Consider the following 22,519-nt stretch of genomic DNA (forward strand, 5'->3'; position numbering starts at 1 on the left):
TTTTGTGACGCAGAATGGTGTTCAGTCTCTGGACTGAATCATCAGTTAGTGAAGAATATACTTGAAGTAATACACATACACAGATACGCGTGTGTACACACACACACACACACACACACACACACACAAATGCTTGATTAACCGGAGTTGCATTTTCTTAATCCTCATAAGAGGTTCTGTTTTTATTAGCAGTCCAAAAAGTTAGGGTTACATTACAGTCTTATGCTTACTAAATGTGTTCAGGACCGCTTACTCTTTAGTAAGATTAACCTTGGTACGTATAGCCTTAAACTTTTTTGATAATTTCATAAAGAACACACGTTTCTAAATGTAGACCTGCACAATTATAAAATAGTTTCAGTTTAGGATGAAAAAAATCAGCCCCATATACTGGCCCATCAAGGAACCAGTGAAACCCTTTTTGCTACTTGTCTGATACTGCAAAAACAAGGGCACTGACAAGTCCTTCGTGGTTAGGGTGGGTTTCCTGCCACTTTTAGTACCTTCAAGTACCTCTGGTTCAGAGGGGAATTATATACAAGCAGGAAGAACATCAAGTAATTTGCATATATAGAGGCATGTAACCATACGATTATTTTAAATGAGCAATGTAAATGCAAAGCAATGTTTTGAGGACCAGCTGTAATTCTGTTACACTCATAACTGAATAAATGTGAATTCTGTCTGAAAACTCTTTCTGTGGATGCAAGATCTGAACAATAATGATATTATACTTTTCCTTGCCTCATTACTCTTCGCATTTCATTTTTATTATCAGCTTTACTATACATGATGCCACCGCCATGTGGGATGTAAATCTGTTATCAATTACATAGACATGCACGAAGAAATTAGCAATCTCTTAGTTTTGTGCTTGTAACTCAAGTAAATCCAACCCAGCCCACCAATCCCAAAGAGAAAAGATATGGTGGTAAATGTATATAAAGCAACCCAAATCAAATGAGTGGACATGCTTATTAAAAAGACTGCCAAATAACACAGTTGTATAAATCGTTGTGAATCTAGCCAAAGGTATCCATGGATTTAGAGGGTGATCAGCCAACCTCAGTTTCTAGATTCAGGTAAATCACTGTTATGCAAAAAGTCTATTTATTAGAGCAATTTTAAAAGGCAAGATCTTTCACATCATCACCTCACCCCTATTTAAATCCCACATCACTCTAGTGACTCTATGCATCTGCGAAGTGAGCCCCAGCTCATGAAAGCTTATGCCTTTTAATAAAACTTGCTAGCTGGAAAAAGTGTGACTATATTCTCAATTTTTTGCCACAATAGACCAGTGTTTCTCAACCTTGGCACCTCTAAGATGTCTGGACTTCAGCTCCCAGAACTCCCCAGCCAGCCATGCTGGCTGAGGAACTCTGGGAGCTGAAGTCCAGACATCTTAGAGTTGCCAAGGTTGAGAAACACTGCCATAGACTACCATGGCTCTCTTCCTGCAACGTCTGCAATTCTGTGCATGACTTTTGAATTAAAGAAGGAATTGCCATGTCATGCTAAACCCTTCTTCTCAGAATAGGCAGCTCAACAAGTAGATCACTCACAGAAGTAGTTATGGGGCTGTACTACCATCCAACAGATTACCCAAATTATATCAGACACAACACTTAACTAAGAGGGAAGGATAATATTGACATACTCCTCATTTCATTAGTGTCTTTGTAGCCCTAATGAGCATTATATGCAGGCCTGATCACAAAAACATCTATGCTATTGCAAGTAGGCTGTAAAACTGTCCATGTAAAGTTCTGATTGACAAAAACTTTGAGGAATAAAATACTTATAAGCCAAGTTTTCTAATATAATGAATCAAACGTTCAATCTATTCAGCGGTTATATGCACATACAGGAGCTCTAGCATGCAGGCCAAGCTCTTGCACACGGAAAGAGTTACCCATTTCTTTCCCCAGGAAAACTAAACAATGCAAAAGAGATCCTTGGAAAGAGGTCCTACCTTCACAGAAGTGAAGAGATAGACCTAAGAAGCTAAGGGTTAACAGCAATTTTCTCTCCATTTAGGAACAACAGTGAATTTTACATCTTGTGTGTGTTCTTATCTTAAAGGCTCCATGCCAACACAGATATAGGCACAATTAAGCCCATTCAAATCAGTAAGTGCACTGTGTTGGAGAACGCCCAAGTCTTTATTATAAATATGTGTCTAAAAAGTGCATATGTTCTAAGACATTATGGAACATTCACAGAAGAGGAGAAAAACGCTTTACAGTTTCTCTTGTTAAGAAAAAAGCAGATCACGAATGATAGGAAATAGTTTTGGAATACCTGACTAAAACTACATATACATTTTAAAGCTGTTTCATAGGCTGCATTCATGTATTGTAATCAACCATGGGATGGTCCTACTATGATTTCTTAACCAAGTTAGATGGGCAAAGTAATTTTAGCTTTTGGGGCAATTTTGATTTGTTTTCCTTGTTTTCGTCTACTCGTGTTTCTGAGGCCTGGTTAAAGGTTTCAGTGGGGTACAGAATCAAACCAAAAATAAATCAGGAAACCATCCATCCATATATACCTGGTCATTTTCCACACAAAGCCATGGTTGTAGTCAGTAAGCCGACAATAAACCATGGTTTCAACCTATAGTTTAATGCCCTAAAACAAACCATGATTTCATTCGCACAACACACTCAGCCCAATCAAGCAAACTATATTATGGCTTAAAGTAATAGGGGAACCTAGCCTATTTTAAAAAGAATCCAGATACATATTTCAAGCAAAGAACAATGCATGTCATCCAATCAAAGCCAGTTGTATTGTTTTTTGTAACAGAGAGGGGCTAAGCATATGCTTCAACTCTCTCCCATTGAACTCAGTGAGATTCAAAAATGCCAGACTCTGGCTGAATCATGACAAGATTAACCAATAAAAGTACAGTACTGGAGCCACTATATGGTGTGATATGCCAACAGAGCTTTAAATTGTCTCAAAATATATTCAAAATATATTAGCGATCTGCTATGAGTAGCAAACATTGGCAAATACACAATAAACATATCTGTATATGACAGTAAAGCAAAACACATATTTAAATGAAAAAAACTGATATTCTTGTAGTGGGATAAACATTTCATTAATACAAATATTATGCAAACTGTATTTGTTGGCTATTCACATTATTGCTCTGCTACATGAAGAACAGGCCCTTAAAATATGTTATAGTTCACCTACATTAAAATCCAGAAACAATGTTTCAGAAATAACTGCATTCAACAGGCATTAAATACATGAAGATATGCACAGCCAAGAAACTAAAAACTGGCCTGACCACAGCGTATTATTACATATTCATATTCTTAAAAAGTTTCCTTGTGCAAATAATAAAAATGAAACAGAAAGCTAACCATGTAAACAAAAAATTTAGAAGCTAGAATGCAGTAAGTATTTACTCCAGACATTCAGTAAACTATTAATTCAAATAACCATTTTTAAAATTCATCCATCTGATGTACAGATGTAAAAATCAAGACATTAACAACACATCGCTAGCTTCTGGTACAATGCTGTTAATGTTTTACACACAAAGGCCCCAACCCAAGGGAAAGCTTCAAAATAAAGAAAGGAGAATATTAGTTGCACTTAAGCCCTAATGAAATAAATAGAACTTAATAGCAGTAGCAACAACTAACGAAGCCCAATGATTTTAATGGGATTTAAATACAGCTTTCTGTGGGTTGGAGCCAAACACTGTAACATTCAATAACTCAAACTACTGAAATATTAACAAATATAGTTCTGTGCATCTTGCATCCTTGTGTACTATTCAATCAGGTAAACAGTAGGAACAGGAAAGCTGTTACATGTCATGAACCACAATACATGCTGGCTTGCACACCAACATACACATATTCACTCACTCACTCCCCCCCCTCACAAGCACCCATACAAACACATATGGAGTTGGTATAAACAAAATATCACTTTATTTTTTCACCATGATTAAGAGATTAGGAGTAGACTGTAAAACCCTAGGTTCTATTCGGCCACTTCGAATCTCTTAGCCATAGGAAAATTACCCACTGTTATACGTGCACCAGCCCTCTTAGGAAATACTAGTCAATTTTACAATCCTGAGCAGGATTAGCCATTGGACACCCGCAAATCTGCCACTGAGTCTTCCAGTGGAGAAACAGCAATCCATGTTCAAGTTTCTGGAGGAGGAACATCTTCTGAGCAGACAGGATTTCTTCAAGAAACAGGAAAAAGTAGAAAGGGAATGGATGTTAGAGCTTTGAAGGAATACTGCTTGTTGGCTCAGAAGAGGCTGATTTTACATCCCAGAGAGGAGGAGGGGGAAAAAATCTGATAAACAGATTATCATCACCAGCCAAATATGGTGAGATTTAGACAAGATGCAAGTGCATAGGTTAAAATGATTGCCAATTTTCACATGTCTATCTGGGGGTTAGAATACTTATAGCTATTTTCATTTGTATATAATAGCTATATATGTATATATACATAAACACACACGCCTGTATGTCTGTGTGTGCATATTCAAACACATACCCACACGTATACCCATACCTCAAGACTCTGAAAACCAGGGTTCATTAACAGAAAGGGGGAAGGTAATAATTTAAACCACACAAAATGTTATCTGCCAAATTTGACAAAAATGCACTTTGAACATGCTGTTCAAAAAAAAACAAACAAAACCGGAGAGAGCGAAAGAGAAAAGAACGAAGAACACCACAAGATTCTGTAGAACCAACTCTGTATCATCACGAGGAGAGCACCAAGCAAGGCACCGTTGGAAATAAAACATACTCAGGAAGTCTCTATGTAAAGCAAATGCTAATCTGGTTGGAAAATTGGTGTCTTTGGTAAAAATTCTATAAGAATGACCTGTTAAAAGAGAAAGAAAAAGAATTAGTTATGGACAGCACTGTTAATTTCAAAGTTTCTCAGCAAAAGCTTTCAGTATGATAAGGGAATCACCCATGGCCAGAATCCAAACTTCAGGCAAACCCAGGAGAGCTTTTAATTTCCTTTAAATGCTGCTCTCTTATGCCACACAAGCAGTTGTTTTTTAAATTCCTCCCAGTTTAAAACCATGTTTACCATTATATATAGGCAACTGAGATACATATGTAGTCAGGAACAAAGGTAGTTACTTTTACCTAAGTTAGTCTCTTTGTTTAACTGGGGAGGGGGCACCTTCAAGTCAGCGTTGACTCCTGGCAACTGCCTGGACAAGCCCCTGCAGTTTTCTTGGCAAAATTTCAGAAGTGGTTTGCCATTGCCTCCTTCCTAGGACTGAGAGAGAGGGACTGGCCCAAGGTCACCCAGCAGGCTTCATATCTAAGGTGAGATTAGAACTCAGGGTCTCCCAGTTTCAAGCTTAATACCTTAACCACTACACCAAACTGGCTCTCTGTTTAACTATCCCAGCATTTTTTCAGCAGGACAGCATCTCTCCAAGGCCCCTGGAATGTATCTTACATTCTTACAATTCCAGTGTGATCCTTTTAACTGGAAATAGAAGGAAGGAACCTGGGACTCATGCATACAGCACATGAGCTCTGCTACCCAGCTATCGGTGCTAGCTGCCCACTTGGCAACTATTTATTTATTATTTAAATTTATATTACCGCCCATCTCCCCCAATGGAGTAACTATAACCCCCTCCCACTGGTTGCCTATGATAGGTGAAATGTTTCTCCTTTCTCCAGTGTCCAATGGAAAGCTGAGATAATGGCAATCCCAAATTTGTGAACTCCCTGGATATATGTGGCTAAAGACTGAGAAACGTATGTTCCAAGCCTTATTTGGACACTCAGAAATAGCTGTCCTGTTCCTTGCAGCCACGATAATGAACGACACGCTACATGCATATGCATTTCTCAGAAAACCGATTGCTTGGTTCATTGGTTTTACTCAGATAAAAACACACATGGATAGTTATACAAAAATATCATTGCAGGCCTTGATCCAAAGAAAGATGCAGCTAATCCTATATGGCCAAAAAGAGTTTGGTTTTGTATTTTTCAAAGAGCAATGCCCAATGCCACGTGAGAAATATTTTCTATGCCTGAAAGGAATGTCAAAACAGAGAAAAAAAACTCAGTAGATGTGCCTACATCCTTCATCATTTCTGAACAAGTTTGGCCAAGGTCATAACAAGACATGCCCTTGAAGAGAGTCAAAGTGCTTCCAAACTGTTCCATGTATAAAAGCTGCAACAGGACAGGGCATCCTTAGACAGAAAATGCCGGCTGTGTGTACATGCCCATCTTACAATGCCTAAAAGCAGGTCTCTCCTTGCCAAAGAACTACCAATCATTTCAGGGCAATTAATTCTGAAGGGAGACTAATATGAAAAAAAGTGGTTCCGATATCAAAGCTATTGCCATTTAGCTCAAAGTAACTAAATTGCAACAGCTTTCATCAATATTTTCATCTTCACTCCTGCCTTCTCTTCCAAACTGGTCTTTAAAGCCTGCTAGTTTTCAATAGTAAGTTATTCATAGCAGGGAGAGAGGCATTTCATCCAAAAGAATTTCAGTTTGTGGCTTGGTGGGAGGGCTGGAAATATACCTGCAACTTAGATTAGTGAAAGGGTTGCATTGTTAAAAATATACAGTATGCCATCAGATATAGGTGGTTTTGTTCTGTAATGTACAAAGAAAAGTTTATACCAGAATGCAAAATTAATTTTAATTGTTAAGACAACAATATTTATGTCTAACAAGCCATTCATACTTCCTAAAGAGGCCAAGTAATCTGCTTCTTTCAGTGTATTTTATCTCCCAAGTGAGAAAGTACAAGTTTCTGGAAACTACAGAATATTATGGAAGGCTACAAAACATCATGGAATGCTTGTCCTATGTCCTTGCAACAAACTTGCTCTTGTAAGTCTCTTGTCTGACTAGAATGTTTACTATACTTAAAGATACTGTCAAAGATTAATGTTAAGTTGAAATATTTCAGCTTCTGAAATCATTTTTATATCTGAGAATAATTTGCTTAAGTATTGCAAACCAACTGTATGACATGGGAAGTTGCAGAAACATGTAGGTCATCTCAAGCAATCTACTGGATCACAGGTTACATAGAAACAGGTCCCACTACAAGCAGGACTCCTTTTGCCATTCACACATACTTTGGGGTACAAATATATGTGACCACCAGGGAAGCATGTGTAGTAAATGTGCAGTCTACGTTATGCCAATATAAAAATTAATGACTTGTGCCATTCACTATATTCTCATTTTTTAAAATGCAGTGGTAACTACTAAAGCTGTGCAGCATTTCATATTCAAAGGGAAAATGGCACTTTGAAGCACATAGTAGCACCCTCATACAACCTTCCAGCAACTGCTTAAAGCAGCTGCATCTTTTCCCAGGATCGTCTGTCTGCCTCCACCACTGCAGCATGATCCTGTGCAATGTGTGTGTGGTTTAAGGGAGCTGCCATCAGGTGCTACATGTACACTCATGTGCCCCAAAACACCTTTTCCCTCTTCAAATCTGAAGTTCTGCATAGCTGCTTTCTAAACGGAAATAAACCTGGAATTTGTTGTATGCTTTATGCTATTACAATGGACTTAAAGGTTTATAATATTAACTTATTACCCTTTGAACACCTTACTGGAAAATGGTAATTTTAATCACAGTATCTCTCTATATGAGCATGCAAAAAGTCTACGATTTTTCATTATGGCCTTATAAAGGCCAGAAGCTTGAAGTAATTATTAAAATAAAGTGCTGAATTCTTTACATAGCCAATCTTAAAAACCAGTGCCAAAATTCTTTTCTTGCCTTCAATTACTGCAAAGTTATCATGTGTCTGCAATCATAAATTAACATGTTCGCTATAATAGATGATCATAAATTAACATGTTAAGTATAATAGATGTTAAAAAGAAACAGTTTGTTGAATAGAGCTACTCTGTAAAAAGGGCATTTTAGGCAGTCTTTTATGTTTTAGGCTAGATATAGGCCTTAGTATTTCCTCTTTTTTCAGTGCTAACAGAAAAGATGATTTTAAGATAATTTGTAACTATTTAAGCACTGTTTTAAATCAATCTTCTAACATACTGTCTATAATGTGTGCATTGTGTTAAATAATAGACAAGATATATAATTAAAAGGCATGGATGTGTTAGAAATAGCTAGAGCAAGATACTTCTGCAGGTGAGTCTTAAATTTGTTAACCCCTGCTTATATCTTAAATTTTCATAATGTTGGTATATTTTGCAATAGTGTATTTGTTAGAAAGCAAACAAGACAGTCCCTTCCCCTGTGCCCCCCAGAAAAATACAAAGAACAACAAAGCAAAATGATTTGGATTACAAAGGCTGCAAAAGGAAGAACTTGTGCGTCTTCACACGTCTTTATAAAAATCACAAAGTTCTGCTTCAGCAGCAGGAAGAAGACCTAAACTTCCTTTCTTACAATTAAGGCTTTTAAACCGTTAGAGTGAAGCCAGCACTTTCAGGGCTGCTGAGGTATGAGAGCAGTTAAAATCTACAAAGTCTTTAGAGTTCCTGAGCTCCAGCCGCTCAGTTGAAAGGTCTTTTCCATACGCCAAGGCTTGATTAGCATTATATAAAACAGCCCACGTCTAATTCGCTGCTTAACCAAAGTTGCAGTTATTCTTTTGATACAGCATTTGAAAATTTCACACTCCATCAGCACATGTGCAAGCCATTTTATCTTGGCAATTAATTTATTATTTTTTCAGGGACACAGTGAAGCCTTGTTTTCAAGTCATTCATAACTTTATAAATCAGCCCTGTGCATGAAACCATACATCTGTGAACCGTAGAAAATCCTTGCCACTCAGGCGATTAAGCCTCCTGACACCTTTGCTGATTAATAATCGTGGAAAGAATAAGATCAGAAGCAAAATAAATGATCATTTAATAGCGAAATGCACAAAACAGCCCTTTAACTTACATATTCCATCATGTTATTCGATTCACATTTCCTTTTGCTTAGCCTCCAATGCAAGCACAGCTAGACAACAGGGAGAAAGGGGAAGGAGAAAAATGAGCCGTATTTTATTGCCAGTGCTGAGACTCCCCCATTTGTCCACCTTTCATATTTTGCGTTCAACAAAAGCATCTGTTTCCATACTGTGCAACTCTAGCCCCAGCAGTACGAAGCTGCTCCCTGTGGTACTCACCTTGTGGTACAATCTATTGTTTTCCCATTCTAATAACTTCTCAATCGATCTTCGTGTCTAGAAGGCAAATAAAAAGGATTTTACTCCCGAGTTGCTTTAGAAAAAAGTTTGTGTTGCAGCTGCCTTGATGTGGAAACCATTTTGGTGGAAAGAAGCAAAGGAGGGGGACTCAGTAAAGGGTGGTCTGCTGCACTCTACATTTACTTGTTGGAGTCATAGTAATAAGAGGTATCTGTGTTTATAGAGAGTAAAATGGAAGCAAAGCAACTTTAGGAAATACCTAAATAGTTGGAAAACTTATGAAGCTATAGATTAACAAAAGTTTTTAGGAACAGAGTCATTCATTCACAACCCACTGAATCTAACGGGACTCACTCTCAAGCAACCTGCACATCAACAATAGGAATTTCCACATAAAATATATACATAAATATATAAATATATGAAGTCCTAAATCTATGCTTTCTCATTTAACACTTCGTGTAAAAATATGGCAAAAACATTTGAAACTGATGGATCCTTAAACCGCTTGCATCTAAGTTCTCAGTTTTAAACATGAGAATTAAATCTTCCAGTAAACCTGCCGCTTTAAAAATGCAGTAAGCATTCTGATTGAGTTATATTATGCCAGAAATACATCCTGCTGTTTATGGTCACTTGACTGCCGTATCATCAACCACACAGCAATGAGATGGGATTTACTAGCCTTTATGAATAAGGAAGGATAAATCATGACACCAGGTGTTGAGATGAGACCAGTGTTGCAGGTGCAAAGGCATGGATCACTGAGCCTTGTGGCAAATTCAACTTTGTACAGCTGCAGTTTCCTTATAAGGCAGGGGGGCGGGCAGGCGAGGGAGAAGGGGGGTGGAAAGCATCCTGCACTTCAACTGAAGCTAAACAAGAGGTGTTACAAACTGCATCCTGGGCCAGCAAGATTTTAAGATTTTTTATTTAAACTTATTCCCCAAATTTACTGAATGTACTGAAAAAACAAAATAGTACATGTATTGCTATATATATATACACACACACAGACACACACAAACATTTATACATACATACACACATACAAATACACACTTATATACACACATACCTGTGAACACACACACACACACACACACACATATATACACATACATACACTAATATAAGGAGAAAAAAGAGATGCTTGGCATTTCCAACCAACACAAAGGCATAAACTTCAGCTGTGCCTACATGAAAGAATGAACTATTGCGCATGAATTTTAAGTTTTTGCACCATCTTTTTCCTAAAAAGAAGGGATTCCAAGAACTCTGAGTCACCTTTTAATAGCAGTGACTAAATTACCGCATTGTAGTTTTTGAAGTTCTGTTACTTTTGGCTAATACTTTTTATTTTATTTTGTGAAAGACAGTCCCTGCCCTCTAACAATGATCAGCAGACCTCTCTTGTTTCTTTGTAAAGATAGCCTTTTAGAGTCTGCTCTCCTTTTAAATGAAAATAGGGCAGCAGTTATGGTCACACTTTTGTTAATTTAGTTGCCAGTCAGCTCCAAATCAAAAGAAAATAAGGCTGCAGAGTGTAATTAACATTCAGTTCAGTCGTTTTGTCCCTTGTCTAGCCCCCTAAGCTTTGTTAAAATTGCCATCTGAATGCTGAAGGCTGTAGGGAAATCGATTTGATTCTAATCGCACCATGAAAAGAACATGATCTAACTGCTTTCAGCCCTCAGTAAATCTGTACTAGGTCTTTAGCACAATGCAACTTCCAATTTAAAAAGCACTGAATGTCTCGTCAATGACTTTGTGAAGAAAAAAGAACAAGGAGCAGACATAAAAATTCCAATAGTTGTTTAAGCATTAAAGCTCATTTGCATCACAGCAAACCTGAAAAGGGCTGACCTCTCAAACCGCCTCTCAGGTCTATGAAGTTGTAGCCTTGACAAGCTCACATTGACAGAGCTCATTGACTCTGAAAGGCTACTCTATCAATGGTGAAAAATGGCAATAGGTTCTACTCCGAGCAGGCATCTGCCTGCCCACCCGCTGCTAAACCAATGGCAAAACCGATTCAAAAATGTGAAGCTACCTTGTAATCTTTCTTGCCAGAGCCTTTTAAATAATAGATTACGACTGCGGTACAATTTAAATTTCATTGCTTGCATGGAGGGGAAGGAGAAAAGATGGCAAAGAAACCAGCTTCCCAAATACTAGTACAATTAAACACTTTACATTATAAATAGAAAACTGAATACGGAAGACTCAATACAACACTCCAAAGGGGCCTTCTGTACATTTCAAAGAAACAAATTTAACATTTAATTACTGTTACTCTTGTTTGGAGGAAGTCTTAAGCACAAATTGAACAGCGTCCCGGGTTTAAAGAAACATATAAGCCCTTTAAAAAAAAAACCTAAATAGTTAACATTAAACCAGCAGTAAATATGTAGAAAACAAACTTTGTTTTTATACTTTTATGTCAATTTATCCCATCCTAAGGTTCAGTGTAGCTAGCACCGAAGTTCCCCTCTATAAAAACATTCCTTTTTGTAAATAATTTCATCATTACTTAAAGCTTGCAGTATTTAAACCTGCTCAGTCAAACCTCAGCCCCTGGCTGCTAAACAAAAGGTGAATGAACATTTAAATAAACATTAGCAAATACCTCTCAGGCGGAGGAAGAGAAGGTGACTTAAAGAGCATCACCGGGTTCTTAGACCAAATCTCCTTTCTGTCTATTTGACAGGTGAAAAAAGAGACTTGCATGTGCAGCTTAATTAATCATGGTACTTGACAGCTCAGTGGTTTACAGTGAGGAGCAGGTGAGGACATTCACAGCCCAAGAGGGGCGCTTGATTTGAGCGCCACACTAGGATGAGAACCCCATAGATTTTCAATCACAGGCATACAGAAAACATTCAAAGAACATTTGGTAACACAAAACACAGGGGAAGGGGAAGAGAACTTAGTAGGCAGATCTTTAACACTGTCAAGTATGTTTTTCTTTAAAACCAGTATTTAGCCAGGTTAATACTACTTATTCGGGGACAAGGTATGATTATTTATGTAAGCCACTTCAACCAAATAGGAAAGACAGTTCTTAAATAAATAAAAGGCCTACAGTGTATCACAACACAGAAGCCACTTTATCCTAGGCAGGTTTACTGAGGATTAAATTCAGTGAGTTCAGTGGAAGTAACTCCCTGGTTTGTGTACAATGGACTGCAACTTCTTCCTCTTCAAAAATTTTCTATTACTCAGAGAAGCTTAATGAATCAGTTTAAAAATTATACAATAAAAATGTTAAGGGCTGGTTTAAATGTAATTCTATCTTGAAGATGATTCATTCATAAATAAATATTAAGCTGTCAATTTAGGGTCTAAAACACTATACCCTTCAAATCTGGATCTGGGCCTGGAAGACTAATGGAAAGTATGGGTGTGTGAGGATAAGCACATCTGTAAAATTGCACCACATTTTTTCTGATGATAGGAACAACTATATGTGTGCTATAGTTTTGTTTTTATACATCTGAACTATTTCTCTATCAGAAAATACTGGACATAGAAAGCCCTCATTCTGCACCTCTGAAAACTCTTGCAGTTTTAACTAAATTGGGGAGAAAGGCTTCCTTGTAAACTTTAAAGTAATAACATGTGCTAGGAAGACTTTTTGACTATTTTTTAAATTAAAGGCAGGGACCTTTTGGAGATGTTTGAAGCAGCAACTCCCGCTGTGCCTTTTCAATTGGAGTCAAAATTATTCCTTAGAAAGATGATCATGGCACTCTTTCCATGAACTGTACTGAAAGAGGGAAAAAGGTTTTTTCCTCTAATATTTTTAGAAAATAATTTTCTAAAAAAATATTTGAAAGCCCATGGACCAATGGATATTACCTTAAATTAATAATTTTAACATCTTCTAAAATGGAACTTAGCCTTAAAGTGTTGTATTTGTAACTAGTTAAGCAAGTCATGAATATGGCAAGATTAGCTCACTCATCGCTAGTGCTGTCGATTACAGGAACAAACACAATACACAATTTACTACACTGTATAACAATTAAATGTTCTGCATTAATTTAGTCTAGTGTTTTTTTTAATATGCCTTCAGTATATGAACTAGTAGGTACATCAATGAATTAGGGGATCCTCCAAAATAGATGTGGTGGGTGTGTGGGGAGGAGCAAACAGAAATGTCTACTACACCACTGGAAGTACATTCAAGCATTTAGTGTCATGAGTACTGATGGTGAGCAGGAGGGGGCCCCTATCCAGGGGGGAAAACTCATGCGTAGTTTAGAGACTTTGAGCTGTCATTCAAAGAAAGCCAGAACAGACCCGCCCTGACTTTTGGGGTTTATCTGTCTGGGTTTTCCCACGCTTCTTCAGTTTGGTAGGATTTCCTGTCTACAATAGCATTGATAAAGCATTAGAGACTTCTTCCTTATCTTGGCGTGGTTCTTGCTTAGTCAGAACATTTAGTTTGCATTTAACCCAATGTTCTCAACTTCTTCTCTGCCTCCCACAACTTGACATATTTGTCATCAAGCATGGATCAAGAACCCAGAAGTATATTCTGAACATTAAAAACCTGACTACCTTATGGTAAAATGGGATAAGATACCATGAAACACTAAGGAAGCAAAATTTGAGAAAGTGTAACTTCAACACATTAAGTGCTGCAAATCTTAAGTAGCGTATTTTGCACTATGTGAATTATTTTTATAATAACAAATGATAATAACTAAATTTTACACCACTGAAAAGATGGTCTTATTTAATTGCCACAGGATGATATGACAATGACAGGTTTCACAGCCTGAGAAGTTGTCCATCAGAAGAGAGGTCCTTCCTTGCTGACTATCACAGAGGATATTCTGACTGCAGTATCGGAAACAGCAACCAAGAATGATGATAGCTTGAGGGGATATCTGATGCCAGCTGCCTGACACATATTCTGAGAAATGCACATGGGCCTTTTTCTACATGAACTGGACTAGTCAGATAATGTACTTTTGGTTTGTACAACCACCACTGAGAAAGATGTGGCAGTGGTGAAGGAGAGAAAACATGGCTGATGCAGCAGAGGGCACAGCAGTAGCAGCCACTGGGCTTCACTGAGAGCTAAGCAATGAGAGCATAAGCTGGATAGCAGAAGACAGCCAAAGGAAGGGCACCATCAAAATCGGCAGAATATCTGGAGGATGGTACTCAAAACTGCCTTGCCAATAGCTGCACAATGCAGCAATTTTAGTGCTACATGGAAAAATGTCTGTGTGTCTATAATGGGAAGTGTGTGTGTGTGTGTGTGTGTGCATCTGTTCATAGAGAACAGAGTAATCTTGCTATATGGATAAAGAAGGAAATTTTATGTATCTATTTGAGTGTTTGTGTGTATCTGTATGTGCACAATTGAGTGAGACCATATGCACATGAATACTCTTAGATGCACCATTGAAGATCTGAGCTGATATCTGAGCACACACCCTTGGGCATCAAAAGTTTGCTTATGCCTGTTTTAGAGAATCTGATCCTGCACACTACCCTACTACACTATCTCCTTAATTCTGATTATTGTTCGTGATTATCTTAAGAACAACAGTGCTTACCATGTGGCTAGAAAAATCTGGTAAACAGGGAATGGTGGCAGACAAACTTTACCTGATCCTGAGTATAATTACAAGCAATTAATTATTAACATTAGACTGTAACCTAGGAAAATGGTGTACATCACAATACTCTTGCAGTTCACCACAGAACAGATAACAAGGTTTAGACCACATTCGATACTGTATGTTACAAAATCAAACTGAAGGAACTCTGAAATACAGTACTCTTTTTTGGAAGGGGGATTTAAAGGTACAGGTCAATTTTCTTGTCACTATCTTGGATTCCAGCCTCAGAAATATTAACCAAATACAGTATTAAGCAAATGACAGTTATTCTAGTTTGTTTTTACTTAGAAAATTGCCCTGCAAGGGGAAAAAAAGGTGCAAAAGATACTAGTAACAAAAGCAGAGATTAAATTACAACTCATTAGGGCAAGGATTTTCAAACTGCACCCCCCCTCTAAAATAATAAATGAAAATGTGTGAACCCTCCCCCCAAAAAACTAAAAATTTCACAGCAGGGTTAGTTAAGAAGTAAATATACTACTTACTTTTAATAATTAGATTTTAAACTATATCAAATTTTGTGGTGCTGCAACTGCTCACTGGAGCGTGGACAGGCAGAGTCTGGAGCTAAGCCAGGGACACATTTTTACAGTGCTTGCACTCTGCCTGTGCAAGGCTGATTGGGGTTTAAAGACCCCTACCCACCCGCCCCCACACACAGAGTTGCTCATGACCTCCCAGTCATTAAAGCAATCACATGGTCTAGGGCATTTACAGTAATAAGTGGGGTCTAACTTACTCTTTTACTGAGGCAAATCACAGGCCACATACTACAGCCTAAGGTGCAACAGCAGCAAAGGCAGCCGCAGAGTAACCACCGGACATTAACTGGAAGATTCTTCTTAAGACAGCTGTTCACTCGGCTGATGCTGGCTTTAAACTCTTCAGGTGCAACCTTTAAGAATGAACCCAGAAAGCAGGATGGTAAATATATTTCTAATGCTTGATTTGCATTAAGAAACCATTTTCCTGCTCTAGAAGCAACATCAAATTGAATGTATGGTAATAAGTCAGGAGTTTTATTAACTTATATTCTTCCAGGATACTTACTTTTCCTGTCAGTGATGAAGGAAACTCTGCTTCAAATTTGTTGCTCAGCCCAAACCTACAAACAAAATAAACATATTTTTCACTCCACATGCTGGGACAAAGAGATTCTTAATATTTTTTTTTTAGCGTACTGGCATTTATGGCAATACCCAAGACATATTTGGAAAACATCTGCCAAGGAACCACGTTGTATAAACTGTTACCCAAACAGGAAACCAAGGGAAGACGTCTGCCTTCTCGCACACTTTACGTATCTTAGTGCAGCAAGTGCAATTATTAAACACAACTGATGCATAAAATTGTGAAGCAATTCTAAATGGAACATCTTCTCAAACAAAACCTTAATTTAAAAATTTACACGTGCAGCCTAAGGGCTTTGGCTTAGCTCCAGCTAATGCACCAGCTGACCTGTTGCAGACATACTTGAAAACGGTCCTGAATGCATTAGATATACCTTGGCTGGATTATTTGCAATACACTCTGTTGCTGCTTATCTTTAGATTGGAAGAAATACTAGAATCATATATACCCACTTATCAGCTGCAGGAACGATCAATTTGTTTCAGAGTACAATTTAATATGGTATTTTTTTCTCTTAAAACACTGAATAATTTGGAATTCGGTTACTTAAAGGACCACCTATTCCTGTGTGAATCATTCCGTCCTTTAAGATCAGCAGTTGGATTCCTCAGGCATGCAGAGATGGTGGCAGCATCTGAGAGCTGTTCCAGTAGATTAGACCAGCTTCAGTTTATGCTGGGTCCTATAAACTGCTGAAGAATTCTCCTTAAACAACCAATTGCTTCTGTTTATTTTTATTTACAGACCATTCGACTTCGGCGTTTTGTTTTTATAGCAATATAGGCAGCATCATACATACACATACATACATGAACACACACACACAATAAATTGAAATGAGATTTTATGTTACCTGTATTTATTTCTACCCATAATCACCACCATTCACTGCACAATTTTGCCAGTGATGGACAAGTTTTTTAGAGGCATCATGAAAGAACTCCATACTTTGCCTCTTCAACCAGGTCTTGACAGTCCTTTCCACTTCTTCATTTCAGTCAGATGCCCATGAAGATATTCTTTCAATTCTGGAAAAAGGTAGAAGTTACATGTTGCTAAGTTTAGACTGTGTGCTAAGATGGTAAGATAATGAGATCCAACCTGGTTCACGAAGTGTGAGACCTAGCGTTATCATGTTGCAGCAAAATTTCCTTCTTGTGCTTCTGAATTTTGCTCAGTCATTGTTTCAAAGTTTTGAGTGTTGCAATGTAGTGCTCTGAGCTGACAATGGTGCACAGGTTCAAGAAAATTCAGGTTTTGACATTTTTTCTACAGGTGAAGCTTTGTGATGATATTCCATGGACTGATGCTTTGTTTCTGGATCATAGTGATGAACCCATTGTTCATCAACTGTCATGAAGCTATGAAGGGATTTCCCATCTTCATTCTTGTAGTGTAACAACAACTGCTGGTAAACTTCAGCTCTTGAAGGTTTCGTTTCTGCTGTCAGTGTGTGAGGGTCCCATCTTGCCCAAATCTTCCAGTGCTGAAGAACATCAATTATGTCACCCACACACTCCTGAAACCAGAACTGTTTCTTCTGGGTTTGATCGGCCAACAGTTTGAGAAACAATATGGGACTTTGTTCTTGTATATAATAACAGCAGCAAGACTTTTATATGCACAAAGATGGGAAGATGCACAAATTCCCAAAATGGAAGAGCAGATGGTTAAACTAATGGAACTGGCACACACGGCAAAATTCACAGCATTGATAAGAGAAAATACCGTGACTGAATTTGTTTCTACTTGGAAACCGCTTTTGGATTATTTGCTGGTAATGGAGCTTGAGCACCTCAATGATGCCATGAGCTAAACTGTGAAGGACCACCCAAGACAGGAAGGTCATGACAGAGAGGTCAGACTAAATGCAATCCCTGGGGAAGGTAATGGCAACTCACCCCAGTATTCTTGCCATGAAAACTAAACGGATCAGTACAACCAGAGATATGTCGGTATACCATCGGAAGATGAGACCCCCAGGTCAGAAGATGGTCAAAATGCTACTGGGGAGGAACAGAGGATGAGTTCAACTAGCCCCAGACGTGATGATGCAGCTAGCTCAAAGCCGAAAGGACGGCTAGCGGCCGACGGTGCTGGTGGTGAACGGCGAATCCGATGTTCTAAGGATCAACACACCATTGGAACCTGGAATGTAAGATCTATGAGCCAGGGCAAATTGGATGTGGTTATTGGTGAGATGTCAAGATTCAAGATAGACATTTTGGGCATCAGTGAACTGAAATGGACTGGAATGGGCCACTTCACATCAAATGACCACCAGATCTACTACTGTGGACAAGAGGACCACAGAAGAAATGGAGTAGCCTTCATAATTAATAGTAAAGTGGCTAAAGCAGTGCTTGGATACAATCCAAAAAATGATAGAATGATCTCAATTCGAATTCAGGGCAAGCCATCTAACATCACAGTGATCCAAATATACGCCCCAACCACAGATGCTGAAGAAGCTGAAGTAGAGCAGTTCTATGAGGATCTGCAGCACCTACTGGACAACACGCCTAAAAGAGATGTTGTTTTCATCACAGGAGACTGGAATGCTAAGGTGGGCAGTCAAATGATACCTGGAATTACAGGTAAGCATGGCCTGGGAGAACAAAACGAAGCAGGACATAGGCTGATAGAATTTTGCCAAGACAACTCACTCTGCATAACAAACACTCTCTTCCAACAACCTAAGAGACGGCTTTATATGTGGACTTCACCAGATGGACAACACTGAAATCAGATTGACTACATCCTTTGCAGCCAAAGGTGGCGGACATCTATACAGTCGGTAAAACAAGACCTGGAGCTGACTGTAGTTCAGATCAGGAACTTCTTGCACAATTTAGGATCAGACTAAAGAGATTTAGGGACGCGGTGGCACTGCGGGTTAAACCGCTGAGCTGCCGATCGGAAGGTCGGCGGTTCGAAACCGCGCGGTGGGGTGAGCTCCCGTTGCTAGTCCCAGCTCCTGCTCACCTAGCAGTTCGAAAACATGCAAATGTGAGTAGATCAATAGGTACCGCTTCGGCGGGAAGGTAACGGCGTTCCGTGTCGTCATGCTGGCCACATGACCCGGAAGTGTCTACGGACAACGCTGGCTCTAAGGCTTAGAAACGGAGATGAGCACCGTCCCCTAGAGTCGGACACGACTGGACTTTACATCCAGGGAAACCTTTACCTTTACCTTAAAGAAATTAGGGAAGACCCACAGATCAGCTAGATATGAGCTCACTAATATTCCTAAGGAATATGCAGTGGAGGTGAAGAACAGATTTAAGGGACTGGACTTAGTAGATAGGGTCCCGGAAGAACTCTGGACAGAAGTTTGCAACATTTTTCAGGAGGCAGCAACAAAATACATCCCAAAGAAAAAGAAAACCAAGAAGGCAAAATGGCTGTCTGCTGAGACACTACAAGTAGCCCAAGAAAGAAGGAAAGCAAAAGGCAACAGTGATAGGGGGAGATATACCCAATTAAATGCAAAATTGCAGAGGTTAGCCAGAAGAGATAAGGAATTATTTTTAAACAAGCAATGCGCGGAAGTGGAAGAAGACAATAGAATAGGAAGGACAAGAGACCTCTTCCAGAAAATTAGAAACATCAGAGGTAAATTCCAGGCAAAAATGGGTATGATCAAAAACAAAGATGGCAAGGACCTAACAGAAGAAGAAGAGATCAAGAAAAGGTGGCAAGAATATACGGAAGACCTGTATAGGAAGGATAACAATATCGGGGATAGCTTTGACGGTGTGGTCAGTGAGCTAGAGCCAGACATCCTGAAGAGTGAGGTTGAATGGGCCTTAAGAAGCATTGCTAATAACAAGGCAGCAGGAGACGACAGCATCCCAGCTGAACTGTTCAAAATCTTGCGAGATGATGCTGTCAAGGAAATGCACGCTATATGCCAGCAAATTTGGAAAACACAAGAATGGCCATCAGACTGGAAAAAATCAACTTATATCCCCATACCAAAAAAGGGAAACACTAAAGTATGTTCAAACTATCGAACAGTGGCACTCATTTCACATGCCAGTAAGGTAATGCTCAAGATCCTGCAAGGTAGACTTCAGCAATTCATGGAGCGAGAATTGCCAGATGCGCAAGCTGAGTTTAGAAAAGGCAGAGGAACTAGGGACCAAATTGCCAATATCCGCTGGATAATGGAAAAAGCCAGGGAGTTTCAGAAAAACATCTATTTCTGTTTGATTGACTAATCTAAAGCCTTTGACTGTGTGGACCATAACAAATTGTGGCAAGTTCTTAGTGGTACAGGGATACCAAGTCATCTTGTCTGCCTCCTGAAGAATCTGTATAACGACCAAGTAGCAACAGTAAGAACAGACCACGGAACAACGGACTGGTTTAAGATTGGGAAAGGAGTACGGCAGGGCTGTATACTCTCACCCTACCTATTCAACTTGTACGCAGAACACATCATGCGACATGCTGGGCTTGAGGAATCCAAGGCTGGATTTAAATTGCTGGAGGAAACATTAACAATCTCAGATATGCAGATGATACCACTTTGATGGCTGAAAGCGAAGAGGAACTGAGGAGCCTTATGATGAAGGTGAAAGAAGAAAGTGCAAAAGCTGGCTTGCAGCTAAACCTCAAAAAAACCAAGATTATGGCAACCACCTTGATTGATAACTGGCAAATAGAGGGAGAAAATGTAGAAGCAGTGAAAGACTTTGTATTTCTAGGTGCGAAGATTACTGCAGATGCTGACTGCAGTCAGGAAATCAGAAGACGCTTAATCCTTGGAAGAAGAGCAATGACAAATCTCGATAAAATAGTTAAGAGCAGAGACATCACACTGACAACAAAGGTCCGCATAGTTAAAGCAATGGTGTTCCCCGTAGTAACACATGGCTGCGAGAGCTGGACCATAAGGAAGGCTGAGAGAAGGAAGATCGATGCTTTTGATCTGTGGTGTTGGAGGAAAATTCTGAGAGCGCCTTGGACTGCAAGATCAAACCAGTCCATACTCCAGGAAATAAAAGCCAGACTGTTCACTTGAGGGCATGATATTAAAGGCAAAACTGAAATACTTTGGCCACATAATGAGAAGACAGGACACCCTGGAGAAGATGCTGATGTTAGGGAGAGTGGAGGGCAAAAGGAAGAGGGGCCGACCAAGGGCAAGGTGGATGGATGGTATTCTAGAGGTGACGGACTTGTCCCTGGGGGAGCTGGGGGTGTTGACGACCGACAGGAAACTCTGGCGTGGGCTGGTCCATGAAGTCACGAAGAGTCGGAAGCGACTAAACAAATAAACAACAAATGGAAAAAAAATGAAGTTTTGATTTTGGGCTTTGACGATTAAATTGTTTGTTTTATAGAAATAATGTTAGCAAAAATTTAACTAATGGTAAGAGATTAAATTTATATAATAAGCATTTATATCTGTGTTGGAGAAGGTCAGAAGTCACTTTTTTATATTTTCCTTCTATTTCTATGCTTTCTTAGTTTTTCTTTTTTCTTTAGTTCTATATTCAAGCTTTTCTATACTCTATATTTTGTATTTTAACTTTACTTTGAAATATTAATAAATTTATTTTAAAAAAAAATCACGCATGCATTCCTGTGAAATGCCAAACTTGACATCAACGTCCTTTTGCTGAATTGTACCTAACCTGTTCATCAACCTTTCTCATGCTGGCTGGGGAATTCTGGGAGTTGAAGTCCCTACATCTTCAAGTTGCCAACGTTGAGAAACACTGCTCTAGAGCATCGAGATTCCCATCTGTTGATGAGTTGTAATGAGGAAACATTACTTTTCATTCAACCCTCATAATTGCAGGATGTTCTTACATGTTCCTTTATGCATAAATAACTCTTCCCATATTTCATTAGCTAATGTGATAGCTTGAAATCTCATCCAGCTAGCTAATTTTTTATTGCTAAGTTCGCCTGTGTTTGCTGGACCTGTCTCAAAAGGTGGAAGCACCTAACTAACCTTGCATGAGTTGGGAAATTAAGCAGGGTTGGGTCTGGTTAGTATGTGGATGGGAAATCAAAAGAGAGTAACAGGCCTATAGGAAGGAGCTTTGGGGAAGAGGGAACATGTGACAACAGGATCAGAAATATTCTATGACTTCAGAGTATACAGTATATGTAATGTCACTTGCATGATAACGTCATTCTAATTCATTGCAGATGCCACTGGCTGTAGGCGATGCAGTGAAGCAAAACAAAGAACGAAACAAATGCATGCTGCATTGCATTGTTGCCAATTAAACAGCAGAGATGTGACCGTGTAGTCACCCAGAGTGAAGCTCAAGTTGAAAACATTTTTACCTCACCACCTCAACAACTATATAGTGTTATTTACTGAAAGACCATGGCCCTGAGCAATAGTCTCAAGTGAAGCAGCAACCAGCAGGATGGAGTCCAGCAGCTATACGATGATTATGTTTTTCTGGTAGCATCTACTCTATCAAACAGCCTTCTACCAGAAATCTGGATGGCACCATCACTGCTCACTCCTAAAAAAGCAATAAAAACAGAGTTCAGAAGGGCTTTTAGTTAAGATCTGGCCATT

At 38.9% G+C, this 22,519-nt stretch overlaps 1 protein-coding gene across 2 annotated transcripts in view; it reads right to left on the minus strand.

Moving 5' to 3' along the window:
* CHIC2 (cysteine rich hydrophobic domain 2) overlaps positions 1-22,519 on the minus strand; it is a 219,135-nt gene that overhangs the window by 181,662 nt on the left and 14,954 nt on the right. The window contains exons 2-6 of one of the 2 annotated variants that reach the window (XR_010068431.1): positions 15,886-15,940; positions 15,575-15,730; positions 9,173-9,229; positions 8,944-9,003; positions 4,699-4,887 (exon numbers count right to left, since the gene is read on the minus strand). Coding sequence is in view for 1 of the 2 variants with exons in the window: in XM_063310570.1 (XP_063166640.1) it covers positions 4,837-4,887; positions 8,944-9,003; positions 9,173-9,229; positions 15,575-15,730; positions 15,886-15,940 (379 nt within the window). In the remaining variant the exon portion in view is untranslated. Of the gene's footprint in view, positions 1-133; positions 4,888-8,943; positions 9,004-9,172; positions 9,230-15,574; positions 15,731-15,885; positions 15,941-22,519 lie in introns of those variants that run through there. The other variant, XM_063310570.1, reaches the window with a different exon arrangement.

Source organism: Candoia aspera, chromosome 8, assembly GCF_035149785.1.
Source record: "Candoia aspera isolate rCanAsp1 chromosome 8, rCanAsp1.hap2, whole genome shotgun sequence".
Lineage (NCBI taxonomy): Eukaryota > Metazoa > Chordata > Lepidosauria > Squamata > Boidae > Candoia > Candoia aspera.